Source organism: Drosophila willistoni (assembly GCF_018902025.1).
Source record: "Drosophila willistoni isolate 14030-0811.24 chromosome 2L unlocalized genomic scaffold, UCI_dwil_1.1 Seg168, whole genome shotgun sequence".
NCBI lineage: Eukaryota > Metazoa > Arthropoda > Insecta > Diptera > Drosophilidae > Drosophila > Drosophila willistoni.
The window spans coordinates 9,088,748-9,109,331 of NW_025814047.1; the positions used below are offsets into that span (position 1 = coordinate 9,088,748).

General features: G+C 39.4%; 1 protein-coding gene across 2 annotated transcripts; it reads right to left on the reverse strand.

Moving 5' to 3' along the window:
• Nucleotides 1-5,244: 5,244 nt before the first annotated feature.
• Nucleotides 5,245-16,646, reverse strand: LOC6652514. Of its 2 annotated transcripts, XM_047009865.1 has the most exons (11): nucleotides 16,056-16,646; nucleotides 13,376-13,511; nucleotides 12,298-13,286; nucleotides 11,762-11,818; nucleotides 7,626-8,834; nucleotides 7,220-7,564; nucleotides 6,844-7,161; nucleotides 6,645-6,792; nucleotides 6,387-6,592; nucleotides 5,902-6,085; nucleotides 5,245-5,834 (listed from the first exon to the last, which is right to left on the reverse strand). In XM_047009865.1, exons 1-11 carry the CDS (start codon nucleotides 16,183-16,185, stop codon nucleotides 5,537-5,539), a joined length of 4,020 nt encoding a protein of 1,339 aa, XP_046865821.1. In that variant the 5' UTR covers nucleotides 16,186-16,646; the 3' UTR covers nucleotides 5,245-5,536. The 2 variants fall into 2 exon arrangements, with proteins under 2 accessions (XP_046865821.1, XP_002074716.1); XM_002074680.3 differs by lacking the exons at nucleotides 11,762-11,818; nucleotides 12,298-13,286; nucleotides 13,376-13,511; nucleotides 16,056-16,646 and adding an exon at nucleotides 9,319-9,666 and having other exon boundaries at nucleotides 5,250-5,834.
• Nucleotides 16,647-20,584: the final 3,938 nt, after the last annotated feature.

Below are 20,584 nucleotides of genomic sequence, written 5' to 3' on the forward strand. Positions count from 1 at the left end.
AGTAAAGATATCACCCGATATTGCATGAATTTGGCAAAAGAAAAACAAAACAAAAGTCAAAGGACGAAGTAGGCTATATCAGTGGAATTATATACACTTCTTGGAAGGGTATGTAGGTGTCGTTGCTATAAGTTGGCACTTACCTTTTCTGCTGTTTCGTATATAATATGTAATAATGTAATTCCAGAACAGAAGTGTGTTCTTAAGTAACTATTTCCTGTGGCTGTAACGAGAATAATTAATTCTTTTTGCTTCTTTATTTGCAAAAATAAATTCAAATCAAATCAATCACTTACATTGAGTGCTGTAGATTCGGTGGTTTATCTAGTTGTCGTTAGTCTACATGTTGGTAAAATTTGTTCTTTTTACTACTCTTTTATACTCATTACCTTTCTATAATTGGCTTTACTTTTTATTCTTCAACATTTGCTAAAACTATTTTAGATGTACATATATGTATTAACTGAAACGATGTTTTGGTGGTTAGCGCTTTTACACGATTTATCACTTCTGGTGGATGATTAATAAAGATTCATGTATAGTCTTGATCGAATGCCCTTTCGAATGCATCAAACCAAGAGCCTTGTGAACTCCTAATTTAACTGTTCGCTTTTATATTTTGTAAGCATTAAAGGATGAGAGCTCTGTAGTCCAGCTCCTAATATAATCACATCAAGGTGGAAATTTCAGTTACCGGGTACCGGAAATCGAAAGGTAAAGTATCGTTTATGGGTAAGAAAATTTCATTAATTTTTTTAACTTTAAAAACTTTGACTTATGCATTTGAAGTAAAAACAACTTCACTCATGGTTTTTTAAATTAGATTGTTAGTTTTTGTTTAAAATAATTTGCGAAATTTAGTGCACTTTATAATAATATTTGTAATGTCCACTTCACTAGATTCGGTTGAGAACTGATCGCCGAATACGGGATGTGTTCATTAATAAGTGAAAGCTTGTTGAGCTTTAAAGTTTAAAGCTTTAGCTTGATTCAAAAAACAAAGTAGGTCGTCGCGTCGACTTTGGTATACCATGCACCAAATTAAAACAAAACGTTTTCTATTTTATAAAACTGTAAAATTATTTTAAGATCTGCATAACAGGTTTGGCTTTTACCAGGATTCCTCAACCAGCAGTTTGTAAAGGATATTTTTTTAAAAGCACTGGATAATAAATTTTCCTTCGATTCAGAATGTCTGAATATATGAGATACTTATATTATATTGTATCTGCCATGCATAAAAATGCAATTTTGATGATTCGTTGGATTTGTATTCGGCTTTTTTGTTTCGTCATTATCTTGTAGGAACTCAACGGAATTCCGGGCGGCGATTGAATAACAAATTTTCTATGATGTAACTTGTTTGGAACTCAACTAAAAACTAGCCTCAATTAGGTCTTAAATGACAGAAATAAACTGAATGAACAATGTGTAGGAGAAATGTAAAATTAAAACAATGTTTTTGACGTTTTTTTAATTTTGTAACTTTTATATATTGATGATCTCATACTCCAAATTTCTCTAATAAGAAACTTTGCCACTATATGTCGAAGTCATTGACCGATTGGACGTTTGATTTGATATCCATGGCATCAACATTACTTTGAAATATATGTATGTTTTCGATGTACAATTTTACCAATGATAGTCCATAGAAGAAGTTATCGCTGAAATTAATTCGAAACTTACAAATAATAAATGTCAACATATTTTCCCTTTAATCATTTGCGACACGCCATATCTAGTGGAAAATAGAGAGAGTTTAATTAACTTAATGGCGTCTATAGAATGCAGTTATACAGTTATAGAATGTAGTTATAATTTTTTACTAGAGGGCCGGGGTTAACTTCGACCGCTTCAAAGTTTGCATACCCTTGCAAGTTTTTTGTTACTCTTTCCCTACCTACAATCTTAGCATAGCAAATAACGAAGTTATTGATGAAAGTCACTGTTTACCACCGATTGTTCCTATGGGAGCTATAGGATATAGTCACCCCATCTTGATCAAATTTGGCACAGTCACTGACAGATATATAAAACTGACAAATTTTAATTTTAAAGCAATAGCGTCAAAAGTAACGAAGTTATTGACAAAAGTCACTGTTTTCGACCGATCGTTCCTATGGGAGGTATACGATATGGTTTTGCGATGTTGATCACATTTGGCATAGTCATTTATATGTGTAATAAACTCACCAATATTAAATTTCACGACAATAGCTTATAAAATATCGAAGTTATTAAGAAAAGTCACTGTTCGTGTCTTTGTCGTTTGTATGGGAGCTATATGATATAGTGGTCCGATCCGACTGAATCCGAGATATACAAACTGTGCAGTACAAAATGAGAAACTTCAACCTTGTAGCTTTAACGTTGTGGGAGAAGTTCGCGTTGATCCAGACGGAAGGACAGACAGAAAGGGCTATTTTAACTCGTCTCGTCGTGTGGAAAAAGAATATACATATATACTTTATATGGTCCGAGTGGTTCCTTCTATGCGTTGCACACTTCTGCCAAAATTAATATACCCTTTTTGCAAGGGTATAAAAATGTTCGTTGTTGATGAAAAACCAAATATTTTCCTCGGTTAAGCTGAGCTATTTCTTAAATCTGAACCAATTTAAACATTTGGAGCTTGGATTCAGACTCAGCCCATGATAATCTCATAGAAACTATCTTAGGCTGATGTCAGAGTGGACGCGATAAGCGATGCGATGCTACAAGCGATAATTATCGCAGCGATCTGCAAAGCGATGGCATGGCAGAGTGAAAGCTTTCCGCAAAGCGAGAAACCTAGCGAGGGTTCTAATTTTAGTCTCAGTTGCAATCATCGTCGTCATGGATTCAGACGAAGAATTTTTTGCGTCAGCAGCAGTTATAAATGTTGTAATGAAAAAAACCACCGGGATCCATCCACTGAATAGAAACCGTTTAAAAGGAGAGTTTAATAGTTTGTATAAAAATTTAAGGCAGTATCCTGACAAAGTTTTCAATTATACTCGAATGTCGATCAATACATTCGATTATATTTTGACGAAGATTCATTCAAAACTGGAAAAGTGTTGGACAAATTTTGTTGTTAATCCCATAACGCCATGTGAAAAACTTATTCTAACTATGTAATTATATATTTATATATATATCGGAGTATACTATGAAATTCACATATGTGATTGTAAAATAATTGTAGAATAGAGAGTAAAATTGTTTTGTTTTTATATTGATGAATTGAGTTGCAGAAAATAAATTTTGAACATGTAAAATTATTACTTTAATTTTTTAAGCTCAGAACGCAACGAAAACACACGTATAACAACAGTTGGATGAAGCGATAAAGCGAGAAAGCGATTCAACTCGCTTCAACTTGTCGCTTTGGCTCTCTTCCCGCTTCGCTTGCACTCTGACATGCATTCAACGATTACATATAAATTTGAATGCAGAGCTTTCTCGCTCATTGTCGCTCAATATTATCGCATCGCTTATCGCGTCCACTCTGACATCAGCCTTAGTGAAACGGAGGAAAATTATATTGGAGCTTTCTTAAATATTTCGTTAAGTCAAGAAAAACTAAAAGTCGCAAATTTCCTAGAATTGGGTGCATCAAGGAATACAAAATTTTTGTCTCTTTTTTGCCGCTTTAATGCTCGTATTTGTAGGGGAGAGGGCCCAGTTATGACCCGGGTTTGGAAACACCTTGAAATTTTTTCTTCAGTTCCGGAAAATGAAAAATTAAGAAGTTTAACACTTAAATATTAACCAAACGCAACTTTTTTCCAAAGAATGTATGTTTATTTGAGTTACTCAAAAAATTTTGGAACAGATTTAATTTGGATAACTTTTTTTAACCCAAAAAAAAAGTGGCCCAGTCAACTTGTGACTTAATGGTTTACTTATTTTGAAGGGCTTCAAAGCCAAAAACAATGAAAAACCCAAAAGAAAATGGCCATAAATGAGAACGATTTTAAGCCCTCGTCCTCCATGTCACTTTCGCAGTTTTTGCAAGCGAAATAACTTGCTTAAATGCTAGCGCACTTCGAATGAACATTCCCGATCGAGATCTTCCAGAATATTCTCGGACAAACTGGTCTCAATATGAAAATATCCTTTCCTTGTTGTTAAATAACAACAAAAATGTTGAAATTTGACAAATTTACAAAATCCGAGTGCAAAAAAAAAATGGGACATAACTGGGCACCCCAGCTGAGTCATAACCGGGCCTTTTTATAGTTTAAAGTTTATATGTACCTATATTTTTTATAGACACTACATAATCACATAAATTTTTATAGAATCACAACATATACGGCAAATACAGTATTTTGATGCATTACACTCACCTTTTCACTGTTAATTTTATACAATTTTGGTACTTTGAAAAAAATAAAAAAAAACTTTTTCGCACGATTTTCAACACGATGATTGGTACGCGTATATAGAATACGATTATTAACGTTGGGGTCTGTCCAAAAACTGCAGAACGTCTAACAAACATGATTTACAAGGCTCAAACTGTCATTCAATACCGCATTTCAAAAATATTTGAGAATGTCACAACTGGGCGTGAGTCACAACTCTCCCCTACATATTTTCATACAAAGAAAGTTGAAAAAATTGTGTTCCGGTTTTGTTAACATTTGAGTTTACACGGCGAAATGAACAAACATCATCCCAGGAAACATTTTTGTTTGCTTAAATAATGTCCTTGTAGCACAGGATTCCTTTTTGTCGATTCACGTGTTAGGTTTGAAATTTTTCGCAACTTAAGTAAAGTTTTAAACATTTTGCACCAGGAGTTAACAATCTCATTGGATGTGAAACTTTCAATTTTTTGAACACTAACTCGAAAAGTTGTTGACCAATTCTGCCAACAATTGTGCTAAATGATATCACACATACACATATAACCTAAAAATAACAAAATTCACGAAAAAAAAATTAATTTTCGACTCAGAATTATAAGAAAATAATAATCAAATTTGATGAAAAAATTTGAAAAAAGTTTTTTATTTTCTTTTATTAAACACATAAACAAGTCAGACTGTAGCAGCTGTTCTAGGAAACGTTGGAAACGGAACTCGCTGTTCCCATCCCGTAGTTGTAATTCCTAACTAGTTTAAGCTTGTGTCGAATGATGGCCTCCACAGTGTAGCCTGTTTAAGCTAAATAAAAATTTTAATTACTATTTAACTAATTTTATTTATTAAATTCGCGAACTCATGCATTGCAATACATTTTGTACACTTGCAACTTAAAGGTATTTTTTTATGATATATGTCAGTGTAAAAAAGATTGATCGCCTGCACGCAAACTGGAAGCTGCTATTAAAATTAAAGTGCCTGGAAAGTTAATAATTAATAAGTTAATTAAATTTGTATTTTAATTTTACAACGACGATGACAATCTCATTGATAATCACGCTGGGAACGGAACATTGCTCGCTTTTGTTCTTCGCCTGGGCTACATACATTCTTAAAACTCTAATTGTAAGTGAGAGGGGATGGATAGATGGGTACTTTTTGGGGGTGCGACGTAAATGCTAACACGATTCCTTATTGCAATCGACGAAATTACTAAATTCCGTGGCATTTGGCGGGCCCTCGCTATACAGATATGTGACGGGCCAAAGGCGAGCGGCGGCAAAGTCACTCAGACTCTGCAGACCACCGGGTCGAGGTGGATGCTGGCTGTATTCACTGCTGGCTGCCGTGGCCGGCTGATGCGGGCGCTTCTCTTTGCTGAAGTGAGAATGGGTGGAGGACACGGTGCTATTCTTATCGGGATAGTACCGATCACTGCACTTGCGCCACTGATCGGGCTCGTCTCCCACGAAGCACCTGTTGCAAACGAAATAAAGTGATTAGGGCATTACAACAAGGATCACTTGGAGAGGCAATCACTCACCAGGGGTAATCGAAGCCTCGACTGTAGCCACAGGGGTGATCTGCCTTACAGCAGTAGTCCCAGGACCCCACTTCAGAGCCGTCCGTCTCGCAGGAGTAGAAGCCGGTTATTAGATTCTTCTCGCAGGGACTGCTGCGCCTACATGGCTTTCCGGATACTGAATAATGGCGCCAGGCTACGTCGCCTTTTTCGTTGCGAATGTGAGAAATGGAATTTAAAACTTTGATTTGCTTGCTGGGCTCCTAATAAGGAACATGCGCCACAGAATTGTTACATACAAGAACGGTTCGGGTTCGGGTTAGTACTAGGAGGTAGGGGCAAAGCCATTTGGATTCGTTTTATGATGGGATAGGGATTAGCTGTACATGTTTAGTAATCGTTATTTACATGCTATAATTTCAATTAAAACTACGTTGGGGTAACTCCTTGCTCCCAGGCTATTTACACATGGATGGAGGTGCAACAGGTTAAGAGTTTCAGTTTACCAGGTTCCCGGAATATGTCCATGCGGCGATCGTTGTTTACGCGCGATCCGCCAATTGTGTTGACTTTATCGCGACAAGTCCAATCGAAAGGATTCCAGGCAAAGAGCCAGAAATCACGCTCCTTAGTGTGCGTGTAATGGACATCCTGTTTGAGTTCGGTTTGATCCAGATCCGAGAGTTCGCAGTTGAATGAGCTGGCATGGGATCTTAAAAAATTCGATTAATTTAATGCTGCTTATCCCTACGATTTATTCTTACCCATAGCTGAAGGCATAACACTTGAACGGGGTGGTCTCCCTGAAACGAATACATTCTTTTTTACACGCCATCTCCGAGGGCACGGATATGACCTTTTTAATGGCCTGAGGCAGTAACCTGGCTGGGGAACCATAGCCCAGATAGCACACTAAAAAGGAGGACTTTGTAGCTAAGAGTGGGCAACTGCATTTCTACTTACACTTTTTGTGCTTCTCGTCGACAATGGGTTGAATTTCACAGCCATGTCCATAGCTGGCGCGTTCAAAGATGTCAAAGGCAGCATCTAGAATCAAGTGACGCTCCTTATCCATATCTCTGACAGGCCAATCGCTTAGCTGGCAATTGTCAATGATGCCAGCATGACGTTGTTGACCGTACCGAAAGGCGAATGCGCGACATGTGAACTTCGTGGAGCGGATGCACTCCATTTCACACTCGCCAACGTTGCGAACAGTTAGGGAGTCCCTTACAATCGACTTAAAGAACCGTGTGGCATCAATGGCGCGGAAGAAGCACTCTGCGGAAAGAGTATATATCCTGAATAATTTGAAGTGACAGATCTTTACCACTCTTACGTGCATTTCGGGGATCAGCAAGTGCCGTTGTGGTTGGGCTATGGGGTCCGTCGCTACGACGAGGTGGTGACCTGCACACGTCCATATCATCTGCCATCGAATAGATATCATAATCACGATCCGGCTCTATGTCGACATAATAGTCCAACATATTGATGGGCCTGTCGCAGAGCATGCAGTTATCCCGACCCGCCTGATTATAGCGATAGCTGAATGTATGGCAAATAAAACTGGGGCGTTGATCGGAGCACAGACGTTCGCATTCGGTGAGAGTGGGAACGTTGTAGGCATGCTTCACGGCAGTCTTGTGTAACCGGAAACCCTCACTCGTCTTGGCCGAGCACTCTGAATTGGCGAAAAACTGCAATAGTGAGTGAACTTAAACAATCATTTGAATGCCACTTACCATCCGGTCCTGGGCGACGTGTCCATTGTTGTCTGTAGTCATTCCGCCTTCTGGGATAGTCATCTTCATAGCCGGACCCAGGATAGCTCAATACCGAATTCGACTCCCGTGGTGGCTCGCGACGGGGCGGCCCCAATTCAAAGTAATTGAAATCATGCTGATCCTTACGTCTTTGCGACTCACTGAGGCCCCAATAAGAGGTGTGCTTGCTGTTGCTGCCACCATAACTGCCGCCATAATGACCCCAGTTGTCCTCACCGCCAATTAAATACGGAACAAACTTGTTTGGATTCTTGTATGGGCCAAGACCAGAGCCGGGGCCAGGTGGGGGAGCTGGGCCATCGCGATCCAAGTAGTTATGAACAGGACGACTTGGCTCAGGCGGTCGATAGGGTGAGAAGTCGGGGCCAGGTCTATATGGTGGTCTATATTTGTCTATGCGATCGGTTTCGGGCCTTGGAGGTGGAGGCCTATAGGACGGGGAGCTATCATAGCCAGAGCTGCTAGGTAATGTTTCCCACCGATCTGGTCTGTAGCGGTCTGAATAATCCGGGCGAGAGCCAGAAGAGTGATCTCCATAGCTGCTGGGTGGTGTGTGCCCAAAGTATCCTGAACTATGCGAGGAGAACTCATAGGAAGAAGAGCTCCCAGATGAAGACGACGTGGAGCTGTGAGAGGAGAAAGGTCGATGCTCGTAAGATCCACTCGGCGGTGGGTGAGGAGGAAGACCAGATGGACCACGATAATGATCCACAGCTGTGCTGATGGACGGACGATATCGATCTCGCTCTCGATTGTGATCTCTGTCGTTGTAACCACTGGAACTCGGCCCTGGACCATTGCTCGGCTTAAAGTATATCGGTGGGCTACTTAGTGGGCCTTTTGAGCAATCCTGACACGCATTTCGGCGGCAACTGCTTGGGGCATTGCGATCTCTTTCGTAGTAATCGTAATCTGGGTGCCTCAACAAATTTGTATCTCTACGATTAGGACTCGAATACAGATCCATTTGCGACAATGGGATCTCGATTAGTTCACAATCGCCTTGACCATGCCCTGAGGGATCCAGCCGATAGTTGAAGCCCTCGCACATGAAACGCTTCTCATGACCGCACTCCCTCATACATTCCTCCACCCGTTCACAGGAGATGGAGCGACGTACCCATTGGGGAGCTATGCGCTTGCCGGCCAAAACTCGACGAAAGCACGCTGAAATGTAGGGAAGGAGTAAAAGCAAAAGATGATGTCGGTAGTGATGATCATGATGATGATGATGATGATGCTGATAATGACGATGATGCTGTGTGCTTTGGCAATTGCCAAAGAGAGAAAAAGAAGAAGCAACAGTGGTAAAGAAAATAAAACGAAACAAAACTCAGAAAATCACTGATGCGCAGCCAGAACCAAAGATCGGGCTGGGATTGCGGCACATCCGCTTAGTTTTTTCAGTAAATTATGTTCGAGTCATGTTTCCAGTCCAAGTACATCAGCCTTCGCCAAAAGATTATCTCAGGCTGGAAAATTGCTTTGTCGTCGTAGTCAGTTCTTCTTTGCCTCAAGAACGCTTATGAAAATTATGCAAATTACTTTACACCCACGACCGAGACCAAGCGAAACCCAGTCAAAGAAAGGTATTTGACCGAACAAGGGGAGTCACCCCGTTTTCGGCACCCCACTTCTCCAAACCCCTTACCTTTGGCATCCTCCACAATGATAATCGTACTAGTTATATCACTATGTCTCGTAGGACTTACGAATTTGGCTTGACTCTGGCTGGCATTGAGGATCCAGCTTATTAAGCACATATAGAACCCCTGGAACCACATTGGAATCACCTATCACAAAAACTCAGCCAAGCACTAAATGAACTTCGAGTGGTTTTTGTTTTAATATGAATTTTCACTAATTACGTAATCCGTACACTCGATTTAAATTTAAATATTTTGAATGTCAACTCTGGAGTTTTTAGGGGGTTAGGTCATGTCATTTCAGGATTCACTATCTCTCTTTCTCTCACGGTTGAACACGATCGCGAGAACGATTTCCGAGCCCCGACACGCTAGGTGGGCGATTCTAATGGCGAATGAATTGTGGATGTGGTCAAGCTTGCGGTTTTATACGATATTAGAAAACCGCGCGCAGTTTTCAAAGCTCTGCTTTGGCCAGAAAGCTTTTCGCTCACTTTTCTATGGTTCTCCGAAGATGATGTTGTGGTGGGGGCTTGTTTTTGTTTTTGCCTTGACTGGGCATTGTTTTTATTAATGAACAATTTTTCGGCAGCAGTTCGTGCCTATCTGCGAGTATCAAGTATCGCGAACAGATTCCGAGATCGAGATGAGATGCACAAAGTTAACCAAGCGTTGCCATTCACTCAAGGATGCCATCATAACATCATCATAACTCGCATCATATAATTACAACGAGAGCAAGGTGTTTAATTAGCTCTCAAAAAACTATTGTCTGACTACAAGAATTTCATTTAAATGGCTAAATTAATTCAGGTTCGTGGCTTAAGTCTTTGCCCTAGTAAACCAATTTTGTTTTTTTGTTGACTGACGAGGCTAGGTCGGTAGTCAAACTAAATTGTTTTCAGAGAACTGATGACAAATTTGAATCCATTCGTCTTCTGGAAACTTGAATACTCTCGAATATAAATTAGAAATTCATTTGGAGGAGAGATAATTGACTTGTTCGTACGATCTACAGGTACGATCACAAGAAATGTCAGTTCGGACCATCGATCATCTTGCACCTAACCAACTAGCTGAATGAGGAAAAACAACAGCGACTTGAGCGCATTTCCGTTTCTGAACCAATGTCACTACTGTCAGTGCATTGTGGGTGGTTTTTGCAGCATTCGTTTCTGCATCTGTTGTACGTTTTTTCGGCTATGTTAAGATTTGCATACAATGAATGCTGCCTTCTGGGAGCGCCGCCCAGTCAAGTGCACCATCGTGTTCTGGGCTCTTGCACAATTCCATAAGAAAAAGAACAACGTAGTTGAAACCTTTGTATAACGCTTCCGCTTTGCGTATTCTTATCGTCCAAGTGTCGCTGGCAATCTGTCCCACGCCTGGTAAATCCGAAAATTACGAATAACTTACGTTAACAAACTAATCCAACTAACTAACTTACTAAGTAAACAAGGTGCACACACGCCAAGTCACAAATTAATTGCGACGACAACATCAACATCATCATCGTCATAAACATCATCATCAACATCATCATCAACATGTCAACTGTCCCATAGTAAATCTCCGAATCTGCCAGTTGAACTTGGGATTCTTGCTGGGCTTATGTCACCTGGGGGAGTTCATGTACTCTCGTCACACTTGGAGAGCTCAAACAACAAAAGTCATATAAAAGGAAGTTGAGTCAAAATCAAAATACAAATTGCTCTTTGATGAACTAACTGGCTGGGTAATTTTTGTTTTAGAAATATAATAAATCTTCATGTTCTTTTTCCCTTGCCTTGGGATGAGATGAGATCATGCTGACCATGAGGAGCACTGGAACCACCAATGGAAAATTTATAAAGTGTCAGTTTTCCGCTTCATAAAACCACCTACAATCAGTGGGTGACTCCAAACTTCGTCGAGTTCAATTGATTAATTGCCCAAAACACCGCATTGATAACCCAGATTTCGTTTGATATTTGCAATTTATCAAAGCTCTGACCCCGCATTACTTTGTTTTTAATACATTATGCGAGCTTTTTTAGTATTGGCCACATGCAAGCCAACCACCCACCCACCCACCGTACCAACGACCCACCAAACGGATGACGGGCATTATGACCAGACCCAATGGTTTTAGGTTTTAGTTTTGTTACGCAAAATCAAAAGCCAAAGAATGTGGGTCAACTGTCGGAATCGGTGTATCTATATGTATGCATATTTATATGTATGTATGTGTGTGCGAGCTTGTAATGAGTTTTAATTGTGTGTCAGGTTTTTAATTCTAGATTTTAGTTATTTGTTTTTATAGCATTGTATGTAGTATGTAAACCCAAGTGACCCGTGTCATAGGCTGGTTAACGAATCCAAAGAATTAGTCAGAATGAGAGAGAGAGAGAGATAGAGAGAGAGAAAGAGAGAGATGCAGGAGAAGGAGCAAAACTCTTATGTACTTACCTTTCATTTCTTCCATTGGATAACCCAAACGATCACGATCCCGATCGCTAGGACGCTCTGAAAGCAATAAATTTAATTTACTCTCGGAATACTACAAACGGAAACCCAAAACAAAACGATTAAACTTAGTGCCACTAACTATTGCAATGTTTATCGACTCAGTAAGATATCAAACATCAGATTTCTCAAACTTTCATAATAAGTCAAGACAAATCAAATGCTTTCTAGAAAGAAGGAATCGAATTATTATATAGTGTGTTTCCATGTCTAATGAATTCTCTCATATCATCTATTAAATAATCCATATTAGGTTTGGCTGATTGTGAGAAGCAAAAAGGGTTTATCAGTAATCTCTGCCTAATAAATTCAATGGAGATTAAATGCGAACATGATGGCTCGAAACTGAATTAAAGAAAGATGGATTATTTGAAAATACAGACTGACAAACGTGACCAGATGTATCTCCGTTTAAACGGGTTTTCAAGGATATCATTTCTCTTCCTACGGACTCTTCATTCTTGATGTTGTCTACTTACTTCTGTTGCCTTGCATATAATCATCAGGATTGAAATATGTGGCTATGGATTTGTCATCGTCATAGCCATCGCCTGGTCGCATCTCGCTGCCATTGCGACGCACATAATCGTCACGGGGCGGCATCTGAGGCAGAGGGCGTGCCATGCCATACCCGTCACCGTGCTGAGGAGGATCGGGTCGATTGATATAGTCCGGCCTGGGTTCATAGCTGGGACTAGGTCTTGGTCCATACGACGTAGGTGTCGAGCTGTCATAGGGCCTGGGCGGGGGATAATCATTGGTTGGACGGGCTGACGGAGGATAATCATTGATAGGACGTGGCAGCGGTGGTCTGGGCGATGCATAGCTAGGTCTCTCATCCGCCGGACGCATGGTAGTGGGTGGCGTATATCTTTCCGGGGTGCCATAGCTGTAACCATTGCCATAGCCCAAACCGAATATGGGTCGGGGAGGACTGTGTGGTGTTGGCCTGACACTATCATCATCCAGAGGAGCAAATTGGGGTCTGTAGCGATCTTCCACCTCCGGGGCATTGGCCGCATAGCCGCCTGGTATGTAGACATCCTCATTGGGAGCCGGATAGTTGGGCTCATAGAGCATGGGGTATTTGTAGAGTGGGTAGATGTCGTGCGAGAAATACAAACGATCGCCCACGCTGCCCGGTGAAGCTGGCGGCGGCGGAGGTGGGGGCAGTGAGCCGGCGGTGTGTGGAGTGGGATTCACCACCAAGACTGGGGTGTTGCCGACATCTAGCGGTCGATTGGGTAGGTTCACTGGCGTTGGTCCCGGACTAATTGGACTCGGTCCCGGATCGGGATGGGCAATCGAATTGTCGCTCAAATCAAAGCAATTCGTTTTGCGCGTGTACAAATCAAAGTCGGGATCGAAAATAACGCCACCAGGCCGCCCACTACTGCCTCCGTTGCCGTTGCCATTGCCATACTGCTCCGACGACAACTGACATGTGCCGTTTCCGCGTCGATGCACACTGTACCGAAAAGTACACAAAAGATTGCCGATTTAGTTTCGAGATTGGGTAATCGTTTGACAGCAACAGCAACAACAACAACAACTCACCCAAAAGAGATGGACTGACACTTCTCGCCCGCCTGCAGGCACTTCTCCTTGCACATTTTCAATGAGTTGGTGTCTTCGGTGCGGAAGGTCTTCTCAAATGGCAGCATTGCCTCCAAAGCGATTCGTTCGAAGCAGTCTGCAATGAAAGAAGAAATAATCAATTTCCATATTAAATGCCAGACGAAAGATCAAACATTGCCAACGATCAGTAAACGAATTGAGGCAGAAGAAGATAGGACGATAGGCGCTACTGACTGGCCTCCCCTAGAATTACATCATCCCGTCCATCTGAGTACCAGTTCCACTTGCACTTTCAAGGCCAACTCTCTGCCCCACAGTCTGTGCCTGGGCCTGGGCCTGGGCTCGGGTCGGTACGGTAGGTTAGTTTTATTAGCTCTGCACTTGCCAATTGTGTCTGTCCGTCTCTTATTTTGGCTTTGTTCTTTATTTAAATTAGAATTCTAATTTTTTCGTACTTTTGTGTTTATTAACTTTGCGTGCCGTTGGGACACAACTGACTGCCAATTAACCCGTGTGTGGCTCAGAGGGTTTTTGTATTTACCCTATGAATAATTCAGAAAGGTCAACCGATGACAAAGCAAAGGTTTGTGGTGTTGCCGGTTCTGTGTGTCTGTGTTGGTGGAGTTAGTTATGCTTGATGGATTGGCTCTCGAGCATGATTATCGTCAAGACAACGATGATGATGAATATTTGTCGATTTGCCGATCCATGATCCATTTAGAAATTCATTTTACTGTCTTCAGCCTCAATAAACTTTCGCTTTTGCTTTTACTATTTTTTATACTCAAACCAAAAACAAAACCAGAGGGCCGGGGCTAACTTTAACCGCGTCAAAGTTTGTATACCCTTGCAAGTTTTTTGTGTAAAAGGTCTAATGCTTGCGAAAGAACAGCTTAGGAAATAACGAAGTTATTGATCAAAGTCACTGTTCACCACCAATCGGTTCCTATGGGAGCTATATGATATAGTCGCCCGATCTTAATCAAATTTGGCACAGTCATTAATAGTTATGCTAAACAGAGAAATATAAATTTTTATGACAATTGCTTCAAAAGTAACGAAGTAATTGACAAAAGTCACTGTTTTCGAAAGATCGTTCCTATGGGAGCTATATGATATAGTCACCCGATCTTGATCAAATTTGGCACAGTCAGTTATATGTGGAATTAACTCACTAATATTAAATTTCATGACCAAAGCTCAGAAAATAACGAAGTTATTAAGAAAAGTCACTGTTCGTGACTTTGTCATTTGTATGGGAGCTATATGATATAGTGATCCGATCCGTCTGAATCCGAGATATACAACGCCTGCAGTATATACAAGCCTACAAGCAAAATTTCAGCTCTGTAGCTCTTACGGTCTAGGAGGAGTTTGCGTTGATCCAGACGGACGGACGGACGGACGGACGGACGGACGGACGGACATGGCTATTTGAACTCGTCTCGTCGTGCTGATTAAGAATATATATACTTTATATGGTCGGAGATGCTTCTTTCTATGCGTTGCACACTTCTGACCAAAATTAATATACCCTTTTTGCAAGGGTATAAAAAAAACACAGATAAGCAAAGAAATCTTATTTACAACAAATAAAATGAATTAAAAGTTACAAGAACATGTACCTATATATGGGGGCTCAGAAAGAACAAAACTTGGCCAAGTCGATCTGGAGTAAGATTTATCCAGTCTAATATGTAGGTGAGTAAAATATGCCTCAAAAAATAAAATTGGTAAACTAGCTTTCACTCTTTTCGAATCATCTGAAAATTAAATTCAACTATTCGAGAACAGAAATAACGAAATATCTTACACAAGAAATTAATACTTCAAAAGGAAATTAAAAAGTAAGTTAAATTTAGGAATAAGTAAAAATCAGCTTGATTGTGGTTTATATTAGTCGAATCACTCCAATTATTTAATGACAATTCGACCTCTTTGGATTTGCAATGAAGTATTTGGTTCCTAATTGATCGGGAGAATTTGTTTTTGCTGCTTCATGTTCAAACAGAGCCCTCGAAAATGGTTTTCAACTGATTTAACTGACTGAGGTAGACCCAGTTCTGGAGACAATTAAGCTCGAATAAACGATAATATCAAATCTCTCTATATATTGTGATTTTGACCAAGCCAAAAAATCATGTATTCCTACGCGTCGTGTAAATCAACGATCATATCTTCTTCTTGTTGTCATTTGTGGACAGATTGTAAATAAAAGTCCAACGATTTTTCCACATTATGAGAAATTTGTCCCTAAGCCTAGTTTAATAAGATTTTTCTACATATTTCTATGGAGATTTTTCTCAATAAAGTTTGATCGATGGCTTCTATGGCGATTCGAGCTATTGTTAAAATTAATCTCAATTAGGCGATAACAAATTTAAATACCAAGCTTCATTTCAACAGATTTCTAATTGAGGGCGTGAAATTAATATGCACAGACAGACAGAAGGACACGTCTATATCGACTCGGCTTCTCATGCTGATCAAGAACATATATACTCGAAAAGTCTTCAAGGCTATAAAGTGTACATCATTTTAGAATTGTGTATGTGACTATGTGTGTGTGTGTGTGTGTTTTTATGTTTTGAACCAATGCTTACTTCCTGGACCACTCCTTAAATTAATTCCTCTTATGAGAGATTTATCACACACTTACCATTGCGGGCTGATACCAGCTGATTATCCACAGTTAGTGCCGCTACAAGATCGAGATCGATGATCATGTGCACTGCGCAGAGCCAGTATAAAATCCGTTGAATACACTTTCTTTCGATTATAACACACATGTTTTTGGTTGGCTCGTGATTTCCACTGGAGAAACAATTTCCTTTTTGACACTATTTTGTAATTGCTTTCTGCTATTTCTCTATCTAATGTAATGCACTTCCCTTTTCTTTTACATTTTCCGTTTACTTGCTTCTTGTGTAAGACTTGGACTTGGAGCAACTGTTGGGATAGACGTGAGTTTGGTAACTGAAAGAGAGCCACCAATGTGAGGCGCGTAGAAACCTTCTTCTATTGGGGTATGTGGCGCCCCTTTCTTTACATTCGCATTCGCATTCGCGTGCCAGTGCGCTTCATTTCTTCTTTCTTCTGTGTGTTTTGTTTATTGCTACTTCTGTTTCGGTTAGCTTTTTCTTGTTGCTTGCTGATGCTGTTGTTGTTGTTGTTGTTGTTGCTGCTCTTGGCTTTCGCGGCGTTACGTTTCGCTACTTTTCACATTCTTTTCACCGTTAATTATATTGCCAAAATATGCAGATCATTAAGAAGCTAAGCTAAGAGTATGGGATAAGTTCCAGCTTCTATTAGTTTTATGCCCAAACACTGCGGAAGAGGCTAAGAAATATAGCCATATAAAGAGCGAGAGAGACAGAGAGAGAGAGAGCGAGAGGGAGATAGTGTCAATAACCTGGCCTGGGCAGCCAAGCGCGCCCTATCAACTGTCTCTTTCTCTGTCTCTAACTTCAACTCTGTCACTTCCTTGACTCCAACTATGATGACGCCAGAGGGCGTCTGGGCTCCTGACCTTTCGTCCAACTATTTAACTTGGCTCAATAATTAAAAAAAAATATATATATGTATGTGTATACAAAATTCTAATGACAAAGTGCTCAGCAATGCGTAAATCTAACAATTGGCCAACTCATTGCCAAATGTAAAATCGAAAACCCGAAAAACCAAATTATGAAAAAAAAAAAAACAAAACAAATATATTAAATTTTTAATTGTCTTTTAGTATAGCAATTAATTTGGGCTTTATGTCGGCTTGAGAAAGAATATTCACATTCGCATGATTAATGGCAGTTGGAGTTCTGGGATTTTGAGTGAAGTCAGTTTTATTAATAAACTAGAACTTTCGTCTGTCTTAAGCTTTTTCTTGCTACGCTTGGCGGCGACTCGGATAGCCGGAAAAATGTCAGCTAACGGTAAATCAAGAAAACGGAAGTCGTTTCGCTTTGACACTTGCGAATTCTTGTTCATTCTTTTTTTTCGGGGCTAATGACAAGAAAGTTCTGTCAACTATCGTTATCGCTTCGCTCTCACACCTTCTCACCCACACGAATTTCACTTGATTTCTGTTGGTACTTTTTCTTTTATTCTTTACTTTATTTTCTATTTTCGTGATTTTCGTTTTAAATTTTGTTTTTATTTTTTTTGTTTTTAGCTCGTTACGTCTCGTTTGGTTTCACTAGCGACTCTCTACGATCTCCGATCCGCACTCGCTAAACAATTGAAACTGAATAAAAATATTCTGATTTAGTTGTATTCGAAACTCATCGAAAGAGCAAAAAGCAACGCCGGCTTCAGCGTCGGCGTCGGCGTCGGCATCAACGTCAGCATCGGCGTCGACGGCAACAAAGCATCGGTTCGAGCAGAGGCGTCAACAAAAAAGGCATCGCCACACTCCACACTCCATGGCTCCATACTCCTCCTCCATACTCCACCCTCTAGCTGGTTTCCCTCATTTGTTTAGTGCGAGAGGCTCTGCAGATCGTCATCATCATTATCATTATCATTATCATCATCATCATTAGCATTACCCATGGTGCTGCTCCCACTTGAGACTGGAAATGGGAATGGAATGGGGTTGGAATTGGAATTGGGATTGGGATTGGGGGTCTCTGGCTCAGGTGATGGCGCTTACTTGCTTGCTGTCTTCTTCCTCTGTGCCCCGCTACTTCCTTTAATAGGTCCGGCAATGACTCTTGAAAATTGTTTTTTTAAAAATGAAATTGTAACATGAAATAATGAACATTTCTGACCCAACGAAGATGAAATACTCTGAATACTTCATTCCAAAGATATAATTAAGACTGACGATAATATATGAACAGATATCTGAAAACGAGTATATGGTAATCGTCTCTTTACTCAAGCACAGAAGGACCAACCGAATTTGGATTTTGGAGGTAATTTCCTCCCTCCCTCTTATATCCACCACTGATTCGAATACAAGGAATCCACTTCTGAGCTCAAAAGAAAGAAGACGGTGAAATTTAGTTGTTTTTATTTAATATTTTGGAATGTATGCAAATATGTAAATAATGGTTACTTTCGAATTAAAATTACGTTCATATTGTACAATATTATTAATACGCAGTTGACTTTACCAATGTAAGATATAAAAGTGAGGAAAAAACAGTTTGTTATTTTCAAAAGTTTACCTTGATAATATTTATCTATTGCCCATTTAGGATAGATTGCAAACATTTGTTTTTAATTTAAAAAATCTTAAACAACAAATCAAAATAACTAACAGTAAACAGTACTTCCCATTTATTTGAATATATGTAATTAAATAAAATACAAAATTTTAAAATATTTATATAGAATATTTGTATTGTATTGTATTAAAGTATAGGATATAGTTGTAAACTATCAACCTAACTATATTTTACAAGCACTGGCAACTAAGGCCTTCGGCTTAGACGAAAACTACATCCATACACTAGCCTGGGATTCGAACCCGGATCCTCGTTGTTCAGTTGACTAAAATGACTAGGCCACTTAGACAACTCATCTACCGAGGACTGCATATAGAATATTTATTTGGAACTGCTAACCTAAAAATCATCGACGCCAAAATTTCATGTAAAGTCAAACACAATTATTAAGTAAAATTTTGCTTTTTAAAAACAAGCTTCATTTAAAGAGTGTATATTGTTTGTAACTTTTGTAATAATGAAAACATTATTTATTTTTACGTACATGTGTAATAATTTTAGAAACCATTAGAACCATTCAGTATAGCTTTAGCTTCTAGCTCAAACCCGATAGTTTTGAAAATTGGAATACTTTTAGGAATCTGTTAATAGCTGATAACAACTTTATCCTCAAAAACAATTGTAATAGGTTAAGCTGATTTTCAACTAGTTCTACATTCTTCCATAGGCAATTAAAATGTTGTTATAGTTATTTTAATCGTTTATTTCATAACAACGAAATGCTAAGAATAAAAAATGTTTGTATATTATTTTTAACTTTGTTAAATCTCTTTGTTGTATTTTTCTCAACGTCTCTTCTTTAATTAACTTCAAACAATTACTGAACGTTTATTTTAAACAGAGGAGAAAATACGGTACCAAAATTATAGGTATAGATAAAAAACATTCACATAGATTTAAAAAATTGAATTTTTTCAGTTGTTTAGACAACACTCTGGAACCTATGATAGTTCCTTTGTTAAACTATTGACTTTGAATTGACTTACATGAAGTTACGCTTTATGCATCAACTGTGGCGAAAAGAAAAACTATTTCATTGACTACAAAATATTATACATACAATAGTACTGGTTTCTTTTAAGTCTTTCATCCTTGTATTTAGATTGTTTTTAACTTCACAAAATATTTCTAAATTTACTTTTACATTTCTCTCTACCGAGAGAAATTATAAACTGAAATGTGCTTTAAGATCTCTTAGATCTAACTTGAAATCATTCTGAAATAACATAAACCATGACTTAACTGAAGTTTAACAACAAATTTATCTTATATGTCATTTGTTTAAATCACGAGGAAACCCTTTTTGGATAGGGTATTGAAAAGTCAGTCTGATCATTGGATCATTGTTATCGCAATTAGACACGTCGCTGAATTGTTCTTTGCTCATAGAACTTTGTGGAGCACTTGAATTAGAACCACCTGCAAGAAGTCTAAAGAGAGAAATGGCCATAATCATACGGCTTTTACGCTTTGTTAGGCAAATGAAATTCAAAATTTAACGGACTGCACTTGAAATTTGAAAATTTGGCAGCTGCTGAAGCGTTAATTAGTGCAAGTTTTCACAAGAAACACACAAACACACACATCCAAAAAGCCAAAAACAGAAAAAAGAGAAGAAATAAAACGAAACAAAATAGTTTGTTTAATTTAAAGGGCGGAGAGGGGGAGAGGCAAAGATTCATAATTGGCGACACCTTTAAGTGCTGCGACCTTGTCATGGTTGCCAGCGTCGTCTAATTCAGGCCGGGGCTGTTCTTCTCCAGCGCCTCGGCTTGGCAGCAGCAGCAGCAGTAGCAGAGGAGCACGCCAGCAGAGGCAGCTCCTCGATTCTCCAAAAATTGAGCTGATCTCATTGCCTGCCTGCCTAGTATTGGTCTTCCGCCTAATTTGCATATCAGGAATTAAGAAGAATTTATTCAAGGTGCAGCTACCTGAGAATTCGGCTCAGAATCGGACGCCA

Coding starts and splice junctions, on each gene's coding strand:
- LOC6652514 (XM_047009865.1), bottom strand. CDS start 16,185: ATGTGTGTTATAATCGAAAGAAAGTGTATTCAACGGATTTTATACTGG. Junction 13,287..13,375: donor TGTCAGTCCATCTCTTTTGG/GTGAGTTGTTGT, acceptor TTTTCGGTACAG/TGTGCATCGACGCGGAAACG. Junction 7,162..7,219: donor TGCTGATCCCCGAAATGCAC/GTAAGAGTGGTA, acceptor CTCTTTCCGCAG/AGTGCTTCTTCCGCGCCATT.